The 16,378-nt window shown below is 59.4% G+C and overlaps 1 protein-coding gene across 5 annotated transcripts; it reads right to left on the reverse strand.

The window, feature by feature from the left end:
* Positions 1 to 462: 462 nt before the first annotated feature.
* On the reverse strand, positions 463 to 15,499 carry DPEP1 (dipeptidase 1). 5 transcript variants are annotated; one of them, XM_020885280.2, is made up of 12 exons: positions 11,307 to 11,497; positions 7,105 to 7,189; positions 6,269 to 6,432; positions 2,536 to 2,668; positions 2,170 to 2,302; positions 1,930 to 2,080; positions 1,733 to 1,802; positions 1,419 to 1,595; positions 1,248 to 1,332; positions 1,092 to 1,167; positions 840 to 975; positions 463 to 754 (listed from the first exon to the last, which is right to left on the reverse strand). In XM_020885280.2, the coding sequence occupies exons 3-12, from the start codon at positions 6,370 to 6,372 to the stop codon at positions 587 to 589; spliced, it is 1,233 nt and encodes a 410-aa protein (XP_020740939.1). In that variant the 5' UTR covers positions 6,373 to 6,432; positions 7,105 to 7,189; positions 11,307 to 11,497; the 3' UTR covers positions 463 to 586. The 5 variants fall into 5 exon arrangements, with proteins under 5 accessions (XP_020740939.1, XP_020740937.1, XP_070307490.1 ...); XM_020885278.2 differs by lacking the exons at positions 7,105 to 7,189; positions 11,307 to 11,497 and adding an exon at positions 15,399 to 15,499; XM_070451389.1 differs by lacking the exon at positions 7,105 to 7,189 and having other exon boundaries at positions 6,269 to 6,427.
* Between the last annotated feature and the right edge of the window lie 879 nt (positions 15,500 to 16,378).

The raw sequence follows: 16,378 nt of genomic DNA on the forward strand, positions 1-16,378 counted from the left end.
CTCAAGACACATCCACCAAATGACCGGGCTGGGGAGGTGCTGAGCCCGGTTGGGAAGCCCTGCGCTGTAGGATCTGTGCCCACTGTGTGTGGAGGCCCTGCGGGCCTGGGAGCCTCCCTGCTCCAGACCTTTATACCATGAGAGGCTGGCCCAAGGGGTGGGCACACAAGTGTGAGTCCATTGGCGGTGTACATGTGCATGAGTGAGGATGTGAGGGTGTGGGGTGCAGGTGTGCACACATGAGCATGCATGTATGTGTGTGTGTGTGTGTGTGTGCCTATGTACAAGTGCATGTGAGAAGGTGGCAACTGAAGCCTGATTTTGCTTTTAAAGAGCCTCCAGCAATATCCACACAGGGTTTCTGAGAGCCTGACCCCGCTGGCCCTGACCTTCAGGACTCAGGCACTCGTGTGTCCAGGTGTCCAGCCAGAGGCCCCTCCAGGGCTACGGTTGCCGATGACATGAGAGTTGAAGGCTTGGTGCCTTTATTGAAGGTCCAGCTGTCCCTGTGTATTCTACTGCCCGGGAGCCCTGCAGCCTGCCCAGGACTGGGCAGGGAATCATGGCCATTCCAGCCCCCAGAGTGTCAGAGAAGATACAGGCTGAGGAGGAGGGTCACAAGGGAGGCCAGCAGGGCCCCTGGCTGGAGGTGGAGGATGGGGGCCGCTGAGTAGCCATACTTGGTCCTGCAGGAAGCCTCCAGCTGGCCCAGTGGGATGGGCTCCTCTCCAGGAGCCTGCTTGTGATCACTAACCTGGGGACAGACACGGGTCAGCTGCCTGTCTGAGGGCAGGAGAAGGTCGGGGGTGGGGGGCAGGAGCATGGCAGTCCCTCCTCACCTGCTCCACGGCCTCGAAGACCCTCAGCAGGTTTTCAGCCAGGGCACCCCTGACCTCCGCCTCCGTCCACTGTCTCCTGAGCAGCTCAGCGACCAGGTCTGGATACTTGGACACATCCTCCAGCCCGGAGGGGAGCCTGAGAAGTGGGCAGAGAGCCAGAGTCTGCACCCTGGGGGCCCCATCCCAAGCCCTGGTGCCCTCAGGGCTCCCTTCCTCCACTCCCCACAACATATGGGCAGCGTCCTGCCTTACCTGGACACACCATCGTAGTCCCCACCAAAGCCCACGGCTCCAGCTCCTGCAACCTTCTTGATGTAGTCCAGGTGGTCTGCATGGAGGCAGCACGTGAGGCCTTGCAAGAGGGACATCCCCCCCACCCCCGCACCTCGGCCATTCATCACCACCTACCTGCCACTTGGGACAAGTTGGCCTTCGCTTTGCAGGAAACATAGTCATTGTAGAAGTTCACCATCACCAGGCTGCCCGTCTGCTTCTGCAAGGGAGAGAGGGTGGAGCTGGGGGCAGGGCAGCCAGGCTGCAAGGGCCAGCCCAGGGCAGAGGCAGCAGCCCCACCCTCACCACCAGCTGCAGCACGTGGTCAGGCACATTGCGATGGTGCTGGCACACGCTGTAGGCCGAGGAGTGGCTGAAGACGACCGGGGCCTTGGACAGCTGCAGAGCGGCCTCCATGGTGGCCACGGATACGTGGGCCAAGTCGATGATGACGCCCAGCCGGTTCATCTCCTTCACGACGCTCTGAGGGGGTACAGGATCAGGGGACCTGTCTAGCCCAGAGGGTCATGGACGACACCCTGGGACCAAGCAGGCTGCACTGTGCCCACTTGTGTTCACATGACCTTCTGCGGCTCATCATCACCCCATCCTCCACTCACCTGCCCAAAGGATGAGAGGCCTTGACTCTGGGCTTCGTCCTCTCCTGTGTCCACCAGCCAGTTGTCGGCCCTGGGAGAGCAGAGAGCGGAGGCCGGAGGGGAAGCGTGGTGGTCCAGACCCACCCACCTCGGGCCTCTTCAGAGAACAGCAGGTACCTCAGGGTCCCTGCCCCAAGACCCGACCCGGGGCTGCTCACCAGGGCGTGTTGCAGCTGTGGGTGAGAGTCAGGTAGCGCATGCCCAGGTGGTAGAGCGCCCGCAGGACACCCAGGCTGCTGTCGATGGAGTGGCCGCCCTCCACGCCAACCAGACTGGCCACCTTCCCCTCCTGAAAGGCCTGCCGGATGCCTGGGGAGGGGGGCTGCACCGTGAATGGACAGCCCAGCGGCTCTGCTCAGGACGGCCCCCCCCCGCCCCCCGGGGGCGCTGGCACCCACCTGCGCTGTCCGTGACACACAGGAAGGTCTCGGGGTAGAGCTGGCACATGCGCTGGATGACGTCAATCTGCTCCAGCGTCCGCTTCACGGAATCCTTGTTCTGGGTGTCGCAGGGCGTGTACGCAGACCAGAACTGGGGGCCACGGTGGGGAGGGGCTGGGAGCCGAGCGGTCGGAAACCAGGCCCTGCCCCTGCTCAGGCGTACAGGCCTGGGGCTCCCCTCGAGCCCCAGAAGCCCTCCCCACAACCTGGGTGGCTATCGGAGCCCCCGCGAAGGGCCCAGGGAGGTACGTGGCCACCAGTGACAGGCGCCAAGGGAGGAGTGGGTGGGCTCCGCGTGCGGGCGGGCTCAGAGCCGGACCCTACCTGGGCCCCCACAAAGCCAGCCTTCAGCTTGGGGATGTTGGTGTGCGTGCCGTTCAGGCTGGTCAGGTTGGCCCTCGGGTCCTGAAGCTGATTGTTGAACTTGTTCAGCAGCTGCCAGGGAAGGTCATTGTGCCTGGAGGCGCCAGAGGGGTCAGGATGGGGTTTCAGGACAGCTTCCTCCCAGGCAGGCTGGCCCTTCTCTGGCTCCTCTTTCAGTGGCTGAGGACCAGGAGGGGCCCAGGGTGATCGCTGTTGCCTGAACACACCTGAGCGCAGGTGCGCTTCTCAGCCGGCCCACCCCGAGGCCAGGTCAGCGAACTGAGCCCTAAGCCGTCAGGTCTTCACTCCCCGAGCCTTCCACTGGGGAAGAAGGAGGGCGCACACTGGCTTGGCTTCAAAATGGGGGGTGGGGGGAGGGGGGGCGGGCGGTTAAAACAATCTCCATGGATAAGACTGGTTGCCGTGGGCTCACTGGGTGTAGGGCCTCGGCGAGATTCACAGATTAAAGACGAAATTCTAGGACTCCCTGGCGGTCCAGTGGTTACGACTCCGCGCTCCCAATGCAGGGGCGCGGGTTCCATCCCTCAGTGGGGAACTAAGACCCCGCCTTGGGGCGTGGCCAAAAAAAGAAGCTGTAATCTCCCCTTGCAGGGACCCGGGGAAGTGAGGGGCGTGGCCTTCCCTGGGGGAGGGTGGCCAACGGAGCAGCGCGCCAGGGCAGAATTTGGGGCCCCCTCCGCACCTCCGCTCGCCCCGCAGACCCTCTATGCCTGGGCACAGTCTTGCACCATTTCCAAGAGGATCCTCTATGCTTCCAAAAGACAGGCCCTCTGAAGTCTTCCCGGGAGCCAGGAGGCGAAGAGTGCATTGAAGGTGGGGTTGGGGCAGAGGGGGAGGTGGGAAGGGCGGACAGGACCGAACTGGACCCGGAGGAGGAGGCGCAGGGGGCGCGGAGGGCTATCAGCTGCTGGGGAGTGGGCACCGGTGGGGCTGGGGCACCCTTTCCCTGGACCCAGCAACTGACAGAGGGGGAGCAGGAGCAGCCCCCAGGGGAGAGGCCGCTGGGAGCCACAAGCTCCAGATGCTGGACCTGATGAGAGAAGCAGAGTCTCAGGCCCAGCCTGGACCCTCCGTCTAGCTTTTATCAGCCTGTGTATACACATGCATGGGACGTTCAGGGAGCCGTGAAGGGAGCCTCCCGTCTGCATCCCTGGTCTGGTGACAACGGGGACACCTGGAAAGGGCCTTAATCCCACTGGGAGCCCTCCCATCCAGGCCTCCTCTGCAGCCCCGAAGCCAGGCCTGCTGTCCCCAGGACCCTCCCCCATCCCCAGCTCCGGTTCCCTCCTCATGTCTGTTTCCTCATCTGTTGGGTCTGCCTAGTTCAGATCAATCACTGTCTGTTAACACTGTGGTGGCCCAGGTTGTCCAGCCCCCTAGGGTGGGCTCTTCCTGCTAGTGGGAAGTGAGGGCTCCCTGGGCCCCACCCTGGGGCTCTAGATTGTGGAAGCTGCCCCAGGTGCCCTAGGCGGGGCTCCCATCCCAGCTGTGTTTTCTGCAAATTCTGAGATTTGACCGATGGGCATGGCCTTTGCTGACTGAGAGGAGGATGAACTCCAGTGAGGCGAGGTCCTCACCTCATTGCAGGACTGGGGGGTGCTGTCCCTGGAGCAGCGCCACCGGGCAGGACTTTACTCCTTTGCTGGTCTGGGAAGTCCAGCCCCACCCTCCAGCTGCCTCCGCTTTGTCCCTCCTTCCTCCCCTCAGCCTCTCCTCCCTTCGTAGGCCTCTGCTCTGTGGGCAGTACCACCTTTTGGAGCCTAGTGGAGCGTCTCTCATTATCTTTGTGGCCTGGGTAGCATCCTCAGACATGATAGAGGACCCTTCCATTCTACTCAAAGAAGGGAGGAGAGGGTTCCTAGTGCTGGAGAGTGCTACAAAGGACAACCAAATGCACACTTAGACCAGCTCTGGCATATGGATGTGATGTCTGGAGCTGGTGCAGCTATGTTAAATCATGAGGTAACTGTGGGAATGGTGGCTGCACTATTGTGGAATGCTGTGCCAGGGCTTCCTCTGCACTTCTCTGTTGTTAAAGCTACTTCTTTGTGTCTCTTACCTACACTGCTTTTGCTTTTGTCAACCTAGTTTTAGTTTTCTAAGACTTTGGATAATCCCAGATCCCAGCGTCCTGAGTACTCCTGGCTGTCTGGGCTCTGTGAGCCATCTTACCTCTCGCACGGACCTCTGGACAGCTCCATTACCTAGACAAAGACCCCCTCTCTCTGTGTCCGGCTGCCCTGAGTCCTCCAGAATGAAGGAACAGCTTCCCTGGTTCATTCTGTGGCATCATCTTCCTATGCTTGCTGGCCTGGGATGCCCAGTCCCTGAACCGGGACCTGTGAGACAGCAGGGCCTCTGGGGTGGGAGCCAAGGGCAGCGGCCTCTGCAGAAAGCTCTCTATACTGTGGGGCAGTGGCGAGCAGGGGGACAGGAGGTCCAGGAAGCACGGGAAGGAGTGGTCAGGAGAGGGCTGTGGGAGGAAGGGAAGGTAGGGTGCACACTGACCCCATGGCCACTTCCTTCTCTAGGGCTATCCTGCAGCTCCCGGCAGGTCTTATGTGACAAGACACTCACTTTCTCTGCTTTTACCGTAGAGCTTTTGTCCAACAAAACCCAGCAGCATGTAGTGTTCTCCTAACCTTCCCGGTACCCAAGAGCCAGCACACACCAGATACTGTTCCTCTGGGCTGCGTGCAGCCAGTGTGCCGGGCACCATGGCAGGCGGGCGGGCAGGAGAGCAGGCAGGGCGGGAGTGTGTGTGCAGGTGGTGTCCTTCCCAGAGCTCTGGAAGTACCCGAGGAACTGTGGCCAGGATCAGGGGAGGGGGCCTGGCCAGGCCTGCCTGCAACATCAAGGGGCCCCAGGGGCCTCTGTGCGGACTTTTGTTTGTTTGTTTCTTTGTATTGTTCCAAGCTCAGTGGGAGTCACGGCAGGGGGTGAGCATGAAGGACAGGGGTGAGACTTGGGTCTCCAAGCCTCCCCCTGGCTGCAGTGTGAGACCTGACCTCCAGCCTGTGGGAGGAGGGGACAGTCAGAGGTGCAGGCCTGACCCCTAGCAGGAGGTGGGGTGGTGGGGGAGGGTAACTGAAGGGGACAGGCGGGCCCAGGTTAACTGTAACATCAGGGAGTGACAGGGTGTCTCTAGGGTCTTGGCTGGAATGGTACCCGTGGGAGTGGGTGCCCAGGAGCTTGTCTGGGGCAATGAAGGCTGACATGCCTCCATGAGGTCAAGCTGGGACTTGATGGGGTCACGCCAGGTGGTCGGGGCAGGTGGGTTTGACAGAGGGTCTCAAAAAGAAGGGTCAAGAGGGCTGGCAGGGTCTCCCCAATGCTACCCTCCCTGCCCTTTCTGTGAGGCAGGGCCCCCAGCACCCCCTTCCAGAGCTGGGATCCAGCCCCCAGGAAGTTCAGGTTGGGCTCAGGTACCCCGTCCTGAGCGTGCGGTGGCCTAGCCACTCACCCCCTTCCTGCTTTGTTCCCACAGACCCTCCTCTGCTGAAGTCTTTGTGGCCCTGAGATCCCACAAAGAGTCCAGCAAAGAGCAAAGGCCATGTTTCAGTTGGATAGACCGAGTCTCAGGGAGACAGGGCAGTGCCTGTCTCAGGTCACAAGAGCCTTGATCACAGTTCCCCCAGCCCAGACCCCAGACCCGTCCTGAATGGCTGCTTACCCGTCGATGACAGGTGTGCTCTGCATGAGTCTCACCGCATTGTCCCGGAACTGGTCTGCAGTGCAGATGGCCACCAGGGGCCAGAGCCACCAGCCGGTCCACATGACGCCGTCCCTGGGCACTTGCTGCCTGCCGCTGCTGTGCGTCTATCCTGACCGGCTGTCCTGCCAGAAGACGGAGGCCTTTGGTCCAGGTGATCGCTGCCCAACCTCCCGTTTATCAGTAATCAGCGCATTCCCTGTGAGGGTGGGAAGATGGGAGTTCCTGGACCCCGTGGCTGGGCGTCTCTGTCTGAGGCTGGGTGTCATTGTGTGAGCCAGGCCCAGGTGCAGTAAAACCCGAAGGGCGGAGCTGCTGCCCAGAGGACAGGAGAAGAGGCGGGGAGGGCCGGTCACTTCCACGCCCCACCCAGGACCCAGTGCCTGAGGTCTGCAAACAAGATTCGATTTTGCATCCTTGAATGCACCCCTCGGTTTGCCTGTCAAGTAGTTTTATGTTACTTTCCACAGACAGTGGAGCACAGTCCCACAGGGGTGCTCCCACCACACCCCACCCTGGTCCTGGGGACAGCACTGTGACCCACGCTCAGCTGCAGGTTGGACACTGGGGCTTGGGGAGTGTTTGTACTTCCTTAGGACTGGGGGCTCACACAGGTCTCTCAGATGGATTTGTTTGAGGACAAACAGGTCTCTCGGGTGGGGCGGTTTGAGGATGCTCCCAGGAGCCGCTGGGATGGGTGAATCAGTGATCCTTGTCCCACGGCTGGGCCAGCATCCTGGTTCTGGTGGGCAACTCTGGCTCCTCGGGGTTGCTGGGTTCTGCAGGGCTGGTCTTACCGGGTCATTCATGTTCAGTTCCAGGACTTCAGCTGCAGATGACTCTTGCAAGTTGGTGACAGAGGACACATTTCCAGGAGTTAAGCTGTGGGCGTGACCATACGTCCTTGGGTGACCCAAGAAACAGAAGACTCAAGGACACTCAACTACACCCATGGGAGGGCCAGGTACACCCTTGTTCAAACTTGAGAGGATTTCCAGGATGATAGCCCTGGAAGATGACAGCCAAGGGGCCCAAGTCTACACCCAGGAGGGCTCGTGCTGTGCGGGGTCTATTCCGCCTCCTCCCTCCAGTAACTCACAGCCTGTGTCCTTTGGTGGGGCTCGGGGTCAGGCTGCTTGTGCACATAGTCAGACTTCTCAGCCATGGCATCTGTCTGCGAATAGAAGTCATCATGGGCCCTCCTGCCGGGAGCGCTGACCTGTGGACCCGCGGGTCAGGCCCCCCACTCACACCTGAACCTGTCTGCTCAAGTCGATTCTTCATCATGGGGTCTCTGATTGCCTGACAGTCTTCCATGCTCTGGGCCTCCTACTCACAGTGCCTGGCTTCGGATCTATGTTGCCCACTGAATTCCTGTGTCAGGCCCTCCGCCTCTAGGTTTATGTCCTGTTTCGCTAGAGCTGGTCCCCAAACCACCCCTGGCAGTGGTGTTGGGAAATGAACTTCCAAGCCCTGGAATGATTGCATTTGCCATTATTATACTCTCATAACTGGGTAACAGGTTTTTGCTGGCCTGGCACTTCTGGATCATAACCTGTTTTCTCATGAAAGTGAAGGGCTATCCACAATGCACTATTGCTGAGAATTCAGTTCTTTGTAGGCAGCTTGTTGCCTTCTTGCACAATCTCCTTGAGCTACCTCTTCCTCCTTTGCTCTGCACTTTCTCAGCGACATGCCTCACTGGAGACTGTTTTCATCTGACCAGCTCCTCATGCGGGGTCGCTGGCTCTGCTGCCGATCGCAGAACACGCCCTGGAATCCTCCTCTGTCTGTTTCTGGGCACCGTGCTCAGTCGGATGCTGGACCTCTCGCATTGCTCCTATTTGACTCTTGTGTTTTTCTCTCCTGTTTTAGGTTTTCTCGTGCTTTTGTTCTATGCATTTCTATTCTGTGAATTTGTGAATTGAATATTCTGTTCTTTGAATTTATTCTATAAGTTTCCTTGTTTCTGAATTTAAGCACTTTCACCCGGTTTTCTTTCAGAAACTATATGCGTAACCTCCCAAAATGCTGTCTTGTGTTTCGTTGTTGGTGGGTTTCTTTTTTCTTTGCTCCTTGTTCTTATATGGAAGCAATATTATCTGGTATCAGTTGATAGTTCTGTTTTCTTTTCTCCTGTTTACTGGATGATGATGTTTCCTCTGGACCCCTTTCCCCCATTGTGTATTTCGACCTTTTGTCTCATGTACAGACTGTCCTCAACCAGCTGGAGGTCTTTGTCACTTCATGCAGTGGCCAGAGTGCTGGGTACAAGAGCCTCCCAACGCAAGAGGGGGCCCTTAATGTCAGAATCTAACGTGAGCATATCACAGCAACCCTGATCCTCAAAACAAATATATTTTTAGGGACACTCCCTGGTGTCTTCTCCCCCAGAGTCAGCCTGACTATAGACCAGCCAGGACTGTCCATCTGTGTCCGTGGGCACCAGGGGTCAGCCTTTCCACCATCCAGCCATCCATATGTCTGATTTTAGCCATGTCTCTCACTCCCACCCGCTCCTGTGACATCTAAGTTGAGCTCCCCTCTGGTTTCTGATGGGCCCCTGCCCTCTGCACCCCTGCCGCCCCCTTCTGTAAGTGCTCCTGAAGAGGCCATCTTCATCTAAGTTATCCCCCAAAACGGGCTGAATCTGCCAGTCAAGGACCCTTCCTCTCTGGGACTCTTCAGCTTCTGCCTGAGTCATTTTCTGCCACCTGGAGGGACATGGCAAGGAAATGCCCGTCTCGGGCCCACCTCCGACCTAAGGGCTGTGGTGGGTATAGCTGTGGAGGATTCTCACGGCATCTCTGCTTCCTCTTGTGCTGGCACCCCGTGACATGAGCCTCAGGGACAGAGCGGGCTTGACAACCTGGCCCAGGTCTTTGATTGGAGGTGGGATCAGCCTTTGTCGAGAGCCCAAGCTTGGAAACAGGCCGCCCTGGGTTCACGCTCCTGTGTGGCTGACTGCGTGTTCCAGAACTGGCAGCACTTGTTTGTCCATCCTCCTTACTCTCTGCCAAGAGGAGAGGCAGCCGGCTCGATCCTCAGAGAAAGCGGCCGGCGTGACTTCCGTGCTGCCATCTGGCTCCTGTCCTGGACACGCCATGGGGAATGTGGCCACCAGCCCAGCTCCCCCCGACTGACGGCCAGCTGAGGCCCCCTGCCAGCTCCTGGCTGAGGCCAGACTCTGGGCCAGAGACCAGTTGGCCCTGCTGGGTCTGGAAACGTGAGTGATGCCGGAGACCCCTGAGTGCCGGCTGGAGCTCTGGAGGATTGCTTGTTCAACAGCAGGAAGCTGACTGCGGCTCTTCTCCCGCAGCTGGTGACGGTGTTGGTGAGAGTGCCCTGGCCTGTAAAATGGGTGAGTAACCAGAACCACCTTGGGCTGCTGGGGGCGGCAGCGCCCCACCGTCTCCTTGGCAACAAGAAGCCCCAGGTCCGTGGCGGCTGAGGATGTGTGCTCTCCCCCGGGATCCCTGGGAGAATGGCCAAGCCTTGCTGCCTGCTCAGCTCTCAGGGGAGCTGCCTAATTGTCTGCCTTAAAATGTTTTCACTTCTTATTTAAATAAAGAGAATAATGTTATTAATTGGAAACATTAGCATCACTTGCCATAATCAGAAGGAACACGGTGACAATAAACACACAAAAACTTAGCAATGCTGTTGCATTTTGGCTGAAGCTACAGAGAGGCATCCAGGGAGCGGTCAGAGCCTGCCTGGCTCTTCATAAACCCGCCCAGAGCAGCCCAGTTGCTCACCGGAGCTCCCGGGCGGGTCCCCCAAGACTGCCCCCATCTACACCTGTGCCCACAGGGGCGCAGCCCCAACACAGCCCAGAGCAGCCGGAGGGCCCAAGTCCTCAGCCCGTGCCCCTCAGGAACACACACACAGACCTGCGTGTGCAGACGCAGCACAGGCTTATAGGCACACCCATGTGGACTTGCTCATGTGATCAGACACACACAGATGCCAAGATGCAGATGTGCACACAGACACATATTTAGCATACCAATATAAACTCCCAGTAATACATAGGTACGTGGATGTGACCACATGCTCACACACTCTTTCCCCAGGCCTGGCCTCTCACGGACACAGCACACAGGCTGAGCCCTGCAGGTGCCCTCATCTCTGTGTCACTGTGCCCACCCAGCCCCCATGTCCACCTCGGGGCCTGCAGCCGGGCCTCAGCCCCGTGACCACCCACATAGCCTGGTACACGGCAACCCCTAGTCGGCCTAGAGGCAGTGGGGTGTGCTGGCGTGTCCTGGGGAGCCCTGGGTGCAGGCCCTTCAGACCATGTGACCTCTGCGTTGGGGCGTCCTGAGGCCTCTCAGCTGTCCAGGCCCAGTCATGACGCCACCACTCAGATCTCTACCCCCAACCTTCATGGATGGCCCCTGTCTACCCAGCCCCCAGGGGTGCCTCCAGGCTGCTGGCTTCTCCACAGCCCTCCTGGTCCCCCACTGTCCCCGTCTGCCCCCACTGTCCCGCTCTGTTCCCCACTGTCCCCCTCTGCCCCGACTGTCCCCCACTGTCCCCCACTGTCTCCCTCTGCTTCCACTGTCCACATCTGTCCCCCTCTGTCCTCCACTGTCTCCCTCTGCCCCCTATGTCCCCCTTTGTCCCCCTCTGTCCCCCACTGTCTCCCTCTGTTTCCACTGTCCACATCTGCCCCCCACTGTCCACATCTGCCCCCCACTGTCCCCCTCTGTCCCCCTTTACCCCCCACTGTCTACATCTGTCCCCCTCTGTCCCCCTCTGCTCCCACTGTCCCCCTCTGTCCCCACTGTCCCCCTCCATCCCCCTCTGTCCCCCACTGTCATGGGTCAACTGCACTGGCTGCCCCCACTGCTCTGAGCTCCGTGGTCCACTGGACACAACAGCGGGTCCCTCCCTCAGGGGCTCCGGAGACACTCCCAAGAGGCCCTGGCCCTCCACTCACCCCTAGAACCCCAGCCCAGCAGGCCTTTTCCTCACCCGCCCGCGATGCACTCACCCGTCGGGCACCTGAACCGGTCCCCCTCAGTTCACTCAGGCCTCACCCGGCATACAGTAGGTATCCACTAATGGCTGCCCTGCCGCGTGCTGCCTAAACCAGACAGCCCTCCCGCGATGGGAGGAGACAGGCTTCCTGCAGCTCTGCGAGTGCTGGTGCCCAGGCTCCCCAGGAACGGGAGGGCGGGCTCCCCTCAGGTCACGAGACCTGGGGGGTTGTTTCTGTTTTTCTCAAGTTGCACCCGCCCCTGAGTTTCACAGGCGGCCTCAGAGGGTGAACACTGCACACGTGTCAGCTGGTCTGAGTTTCTGCAGACACGAGAGGCAGGCATGCCCGGCACACACGGCCCACCCAGACTCAGCGCCCTCTGACCCTCAGGCTGGGCCTCCGGCCCAGGGCAGCCCAGACAGGGCCGGGCTGGGTGAAAGGGAGTCGGGGTCCCCAGACAGGCGGGGGGGATTCCCTTCCCTCAGACAGGCTGGTGGCATCCAGTGGGGGAGCTGAGTTAGGAGGTGTGGGCTGTCACAAGGATAGCTGGGCTGGGCCATGCTCCCCCTCCCCCCCCCGCCAGGCCCACAGCATCATCTGGTAGCAGGCAACCTGGCACCTGAGGGGATGCCACCCCACCCTCACTGCTGGGGTCAAGGGTGACAGCTGTGTCCAGGGCTGGAAGGCATCTTCGCTGCAGCCTGGCCCAGAGGCTGGGGCCCACATTCTATATGTGTAGTACTCTCGACTCCAGGAGCATCTGAAGCAAGCAGGGATCGGAATGTCCTCTGGCAGAGACTCAGACCAGGAGAAGGTCTGTGTGGAGCCCCGGCCCAGCTGGGGGCTGGCTGCGCTAATTGGTTTCAGGATTCTGAGGTTAGGATGGGGGGACACACCCTGGCAGGCACTGGCAAACAGCTGGCAGACAGCTGGCAGTCCCATCCCCACCCAGGGAGGGTCCCAGCAGGCTGGGTGAGGGCACAGTGCCCCACTTTCAACCCCCCTGGCCTGGCCCCCTCCTGGTTCACAGACATTGACTCTGAGTAGGGACAGCCCCCGCCCCAACTGTGAGGCACTCAGTTACCAGACCTGGGAGGATGGGATGTAATAACGGGGGTGGGTCATATATGGGGATGTAGCGTGAGAAGGGGGTTCCAAGAGCAATGGGGGTCTTAGCGGAGGGCAGCAGAGCTGGGGGGGCCACCTGCCAAGGCTCTGGAGCAAGTCAACTTCCTTGACCCTCCCCTAGAGGGTGGTGAGAGTTCAAGAGGCGGGCTGCTTCAGGGTGAAGAAGGGGCTGAGGCTCTGACCCTGGGCACCGTGGACCAGGGCCTGGGGTAGGCAGCCACGTACGGCCCCCGCCTGGACAGTGATCCCCTAGTTCCATATTTGGGGTGGCACCCCTCTGTGGGCACAGATGCTGGAGAGGAGAACTTCCCCCTGGGTCTGCCCAGGGTCTTGGCATCACTGGACGGGTGGGAGGGCCAGAGGCGCCAAGGCCGGGGTGGAAGGGGCAGATTCCTACTTTTGATGTTATTACTCTTTGTAATAACATCTTTTGATGTTATTACTGTTTGACATTTTTAGCATGTGTATTAAAATGGAAAAATAATTAAAACAGAGAAGAGTGTTTAAGCAGGCTCCGCACAGAGATGGGGGTGGGTGCCCCCGACTCCAGGCGCTCCACTCTCAGGGCCTGGCTCCTGGCTGAATTCCTGTGTGGATGCCAGGTGTCCCGCTGGCAGGCAGATGTCCCAGGAAGGTCCGGATGGTGCCCAAGTGGGGGCAGGTCTGGGGGCCCCACCAGCAGGCCCCTCTGCCCACAGACTTCCTGTTCCGGGGCACCCCCATCTACACCCTTGTCCCAGCCTGTCCCCCCCATGCAGGGCAGGGTGATCGCTGAGCTGGACAGGGGCAGGGCAGACCACAGCCTCCCAGTCGGGCCAGCCTTGTCCCCTGAATCTGGGGCAGGGACAGCGGCGCTGGCATGGGGACACTCTAGATGTGGGCAGGATGTTGGTAAGAAAATGCTCCAGGTCTCTTAAGCACTGGGTGTGGGCTGCCCTGTCCTGTCTCTGAGGCAGTCCTGGCGCCCCAAGCTCGCACTGAGGCTGGTAGAGGCTCAGACACGAGGCCAGGGGCTCAGGTCCCCGTTGGTCCGGCCCTCCCACTGCTGCCCCCTGGTGGCCAGTTGGCTCCTGCGGTGTGGCCCGGAGGTCTCACCTGTGGGGCAGGGCCCTGCAGACTCCGTGGTTCCCCTCTTTCCCAGGTCTGGAAACCGAGGCGAGGGGTGCACACACCCCTGAGCCCAGGCTTCAGGACAGCAGAAGGTGGGAGGGGCCTGGGCCTCCCCTGCCTGCTGTCCCCAGGGGACCCGGAAGCCCTTGGTTCCCCTGTCCGAGGCCACCCTCTGTGGCCTCCAGAATTGCCCCGCTGCCCATTCCCAGTGGGCAAGGCCATCAGATGCCTTCCAGCCTTACTGCCTGAATGAAGAAGGAGCCCTTGTCCTCACCTTCCTCGTCCCCAGAGCTCTGGACACACACGCAGATCTGGATTCATCAGTGAATCAGGAGACTGAGGCCTGGACGGGCCACACTCAGGAAAACCAGACGCCCCCTCCTGCCATGACACCAAACCACCGCCTCCCTGAGTCTGGACACAGGCCCGAATCAGCCAGCAAGTCTCAAGGGAGACGCTGCATTGTGCTTTGTCCCCCATGGAAACAGCTCTACTGAATAAAAGTGACGCAGCCCCCAAGCTCCCTGGGCCCAGGCAGACCCCACCCACCAGTCCAGCATGACCCGCACTGTGCTCAGCACCCCCACCCTAGAATATGCTACGACCATCCCCCCGAAGGGCTTAAAGCCTGTCCCCTTCCTGTGGCTGAGACAGTGATGTCCACAGGAAAGGGGATTGAGTGAGGAAAAAGAAAAGTGACACAGGTTCCTTGCAAGATTGTGAACCTCTAAAGCATTATTTAACTTGAAGTGAGGTAGATTCAGAGACCTTGACTGGTGAGGGGTTGCTGAAGGTATGTTGGTCTGGGAAAGAAAGAAAGTTTAGTTGCTTAGTCATGTCTGACTCTTTGTGACCCCGTGGACTGTAACCTATCAGGCTTCTCTGTCTGTGGGATTTTCCAGGCAACAGTACTGGAGTGGGTTGCCATTTCCTTCTCCAGAGGATCTTCCCGACCCTGGAATTGAACCCAGATCTCCCACATTGTAGGCAGAGCTTTACCATCTGAGCCACCAGGGAAGTCCTATTGCTCTGGGGGGTCACTTTTAACCATGTGTTTCTCAGAGAGGAAGGCAGGGCGGGCCTAGGGGCCCATCCATAGGGCCCTCTCCCCATTGACCAGTGGGCGGCCGCTGGAAGGGGGCTCAGAGCCCAGGGGGCTGCAGGACCCATGCACGCATCCCACGTCCCAGCACTTCAAGCCCACGGAACAGACCCACTTGGTTAGGAAACGTCTGCATTAGATAAAAAGAACACAGCCCACTCGGGCTTTGTTACTGTTGAGAGTTGATCTGCTGCCGCCAGGAGAACCAAACGTTCTGAGCTTTCAGAATCAGGAGGCCCTTGTCATCTGCCCAACTTGGGCTCCTGCAGACGGCCCACTTTGATTCTTCCACTCCTTCCTTCACTCACTCATTCATTCAACACATCCATCCTGCCTGACGGGGGGATGGTAGTGAGCAGAGAGAAGGGCAGCCAGGCAGAATTGCAGAAAAGGAAGGCTTCCTGGAGGGGGACAGGTTAGCTGAATCTTGGAGGGTGGACAGCCAGGGAGAAATGTTCTGTGCAGAGGACAGCAGAGGTGTGGAAGTGGGAAGGCGGCAGGGGCCTTGCCGGCCCCAGCGGGTCTGGACCACATCCTAAGGATAGCAGAGAGGCTGCTGACAAGAAGTCGGGGTGCAGAGGGGAACCCTGTGAGCCTCAGTTTCACGCTGATCACAGTTCTCTTACCTTCTGGAATTCCATCTGCTTCAGGCTCCCTGCTTCCCTGCTCTGCTGACCTGGGCTCCGGCCGCCTCCCCTCAAGGCAGCACCTCCTTAGTGGCAGACCCCCAACCTCCAGCAGCCCCCTGGCCCCAGCCTACTCACTGTGGCCTCAGCAGTGGTGCAGGCTTCACCCGACGACCTCACGGCCACGCTGGTCCTCACCTAGCACCTACCTCTCCTCCTAGGAAGGAGAAAATGCCCCATTTCCGCCCTGAGACGCTCTGCTCTTCAGATTGTAGGGGGGAGGGGCAGCTGTGTGGGGGAGGGACTGGCCCAGGAAGCTGTCCCCTCCCCTCTCCGGCTCCTAGGACCCTGCCCAGGGGAGAAGCGGCTATATGGGCTCCCAACTTCCTCCCAATGGGCAGCCCAGAGGAGTGGATGCGGTGCCAGCTGCCTCATCCAGCTTTGCAATGGCAGATCTCAGCGACTGCTCTAGGCAGGTGTGCATAAGCCTCCTTGGTTCTTTTTATTTTACATTTTAACGTGAAAATATCATATATGTACCAAAAGCTATGTAAGTCATGTTTGTACATCCACACAGAAATGTTCACAGCAGCCAAAAGATACCAACAACCCAAAAGCCCAACATCTGATGAATAAACAAAATGTAGTCCATCAAGCTGCGTGGTTAGAGTCACATCATGTGAGGCAGGTGACTCGCTGCCCACCAGCTAGCTCACCTCAAGGATGCACTCCAGGGGGTGTGGTTACGGGGACAGAGGTCACAGTGCCTTTTATAGCTGTTACAGCCCAATTGCCCTCATGGACATCGGTAACCCCTGACCTGGCACACAAGCCCCCGCCCAGTACCGCCACATCCGGGTTAGGATTTCAGCACGTGAAGAGGGCACACACGTTCATTGTGTAATAGGTGGCAGGTGAGCTGTATCTCAGCAAAGCCATCACCACCGCAGCACAGAGGGCAGCCCTAACGTCCACCCAGAGTGGACGGACCCACAGATCGTAGCACATCCACACATGGAGGGTGGTGTGGAATGAATGGGAACTGTGGACATACACACATGCAACAATACAGCAGAACACCCAGCATGGGAAGGAGTCAGAAATATGCTTGGCCTCAG

Source organism: Odocoileus virginianus, chromosome 20, assembly GCF_023699985.2.
Source record: "Odocoileus virginianus isolate 20LAN1187 ecotype Illinois chromosome 20, Ovbor_1.2, whole genome shotgun sequence".
Lineage (NCBI taxonomy): Eukaryota > Metazoa > Chordata > Mammalia > Artiodactyla > Cervidae > Odocoileus > Odocoileus virginianus.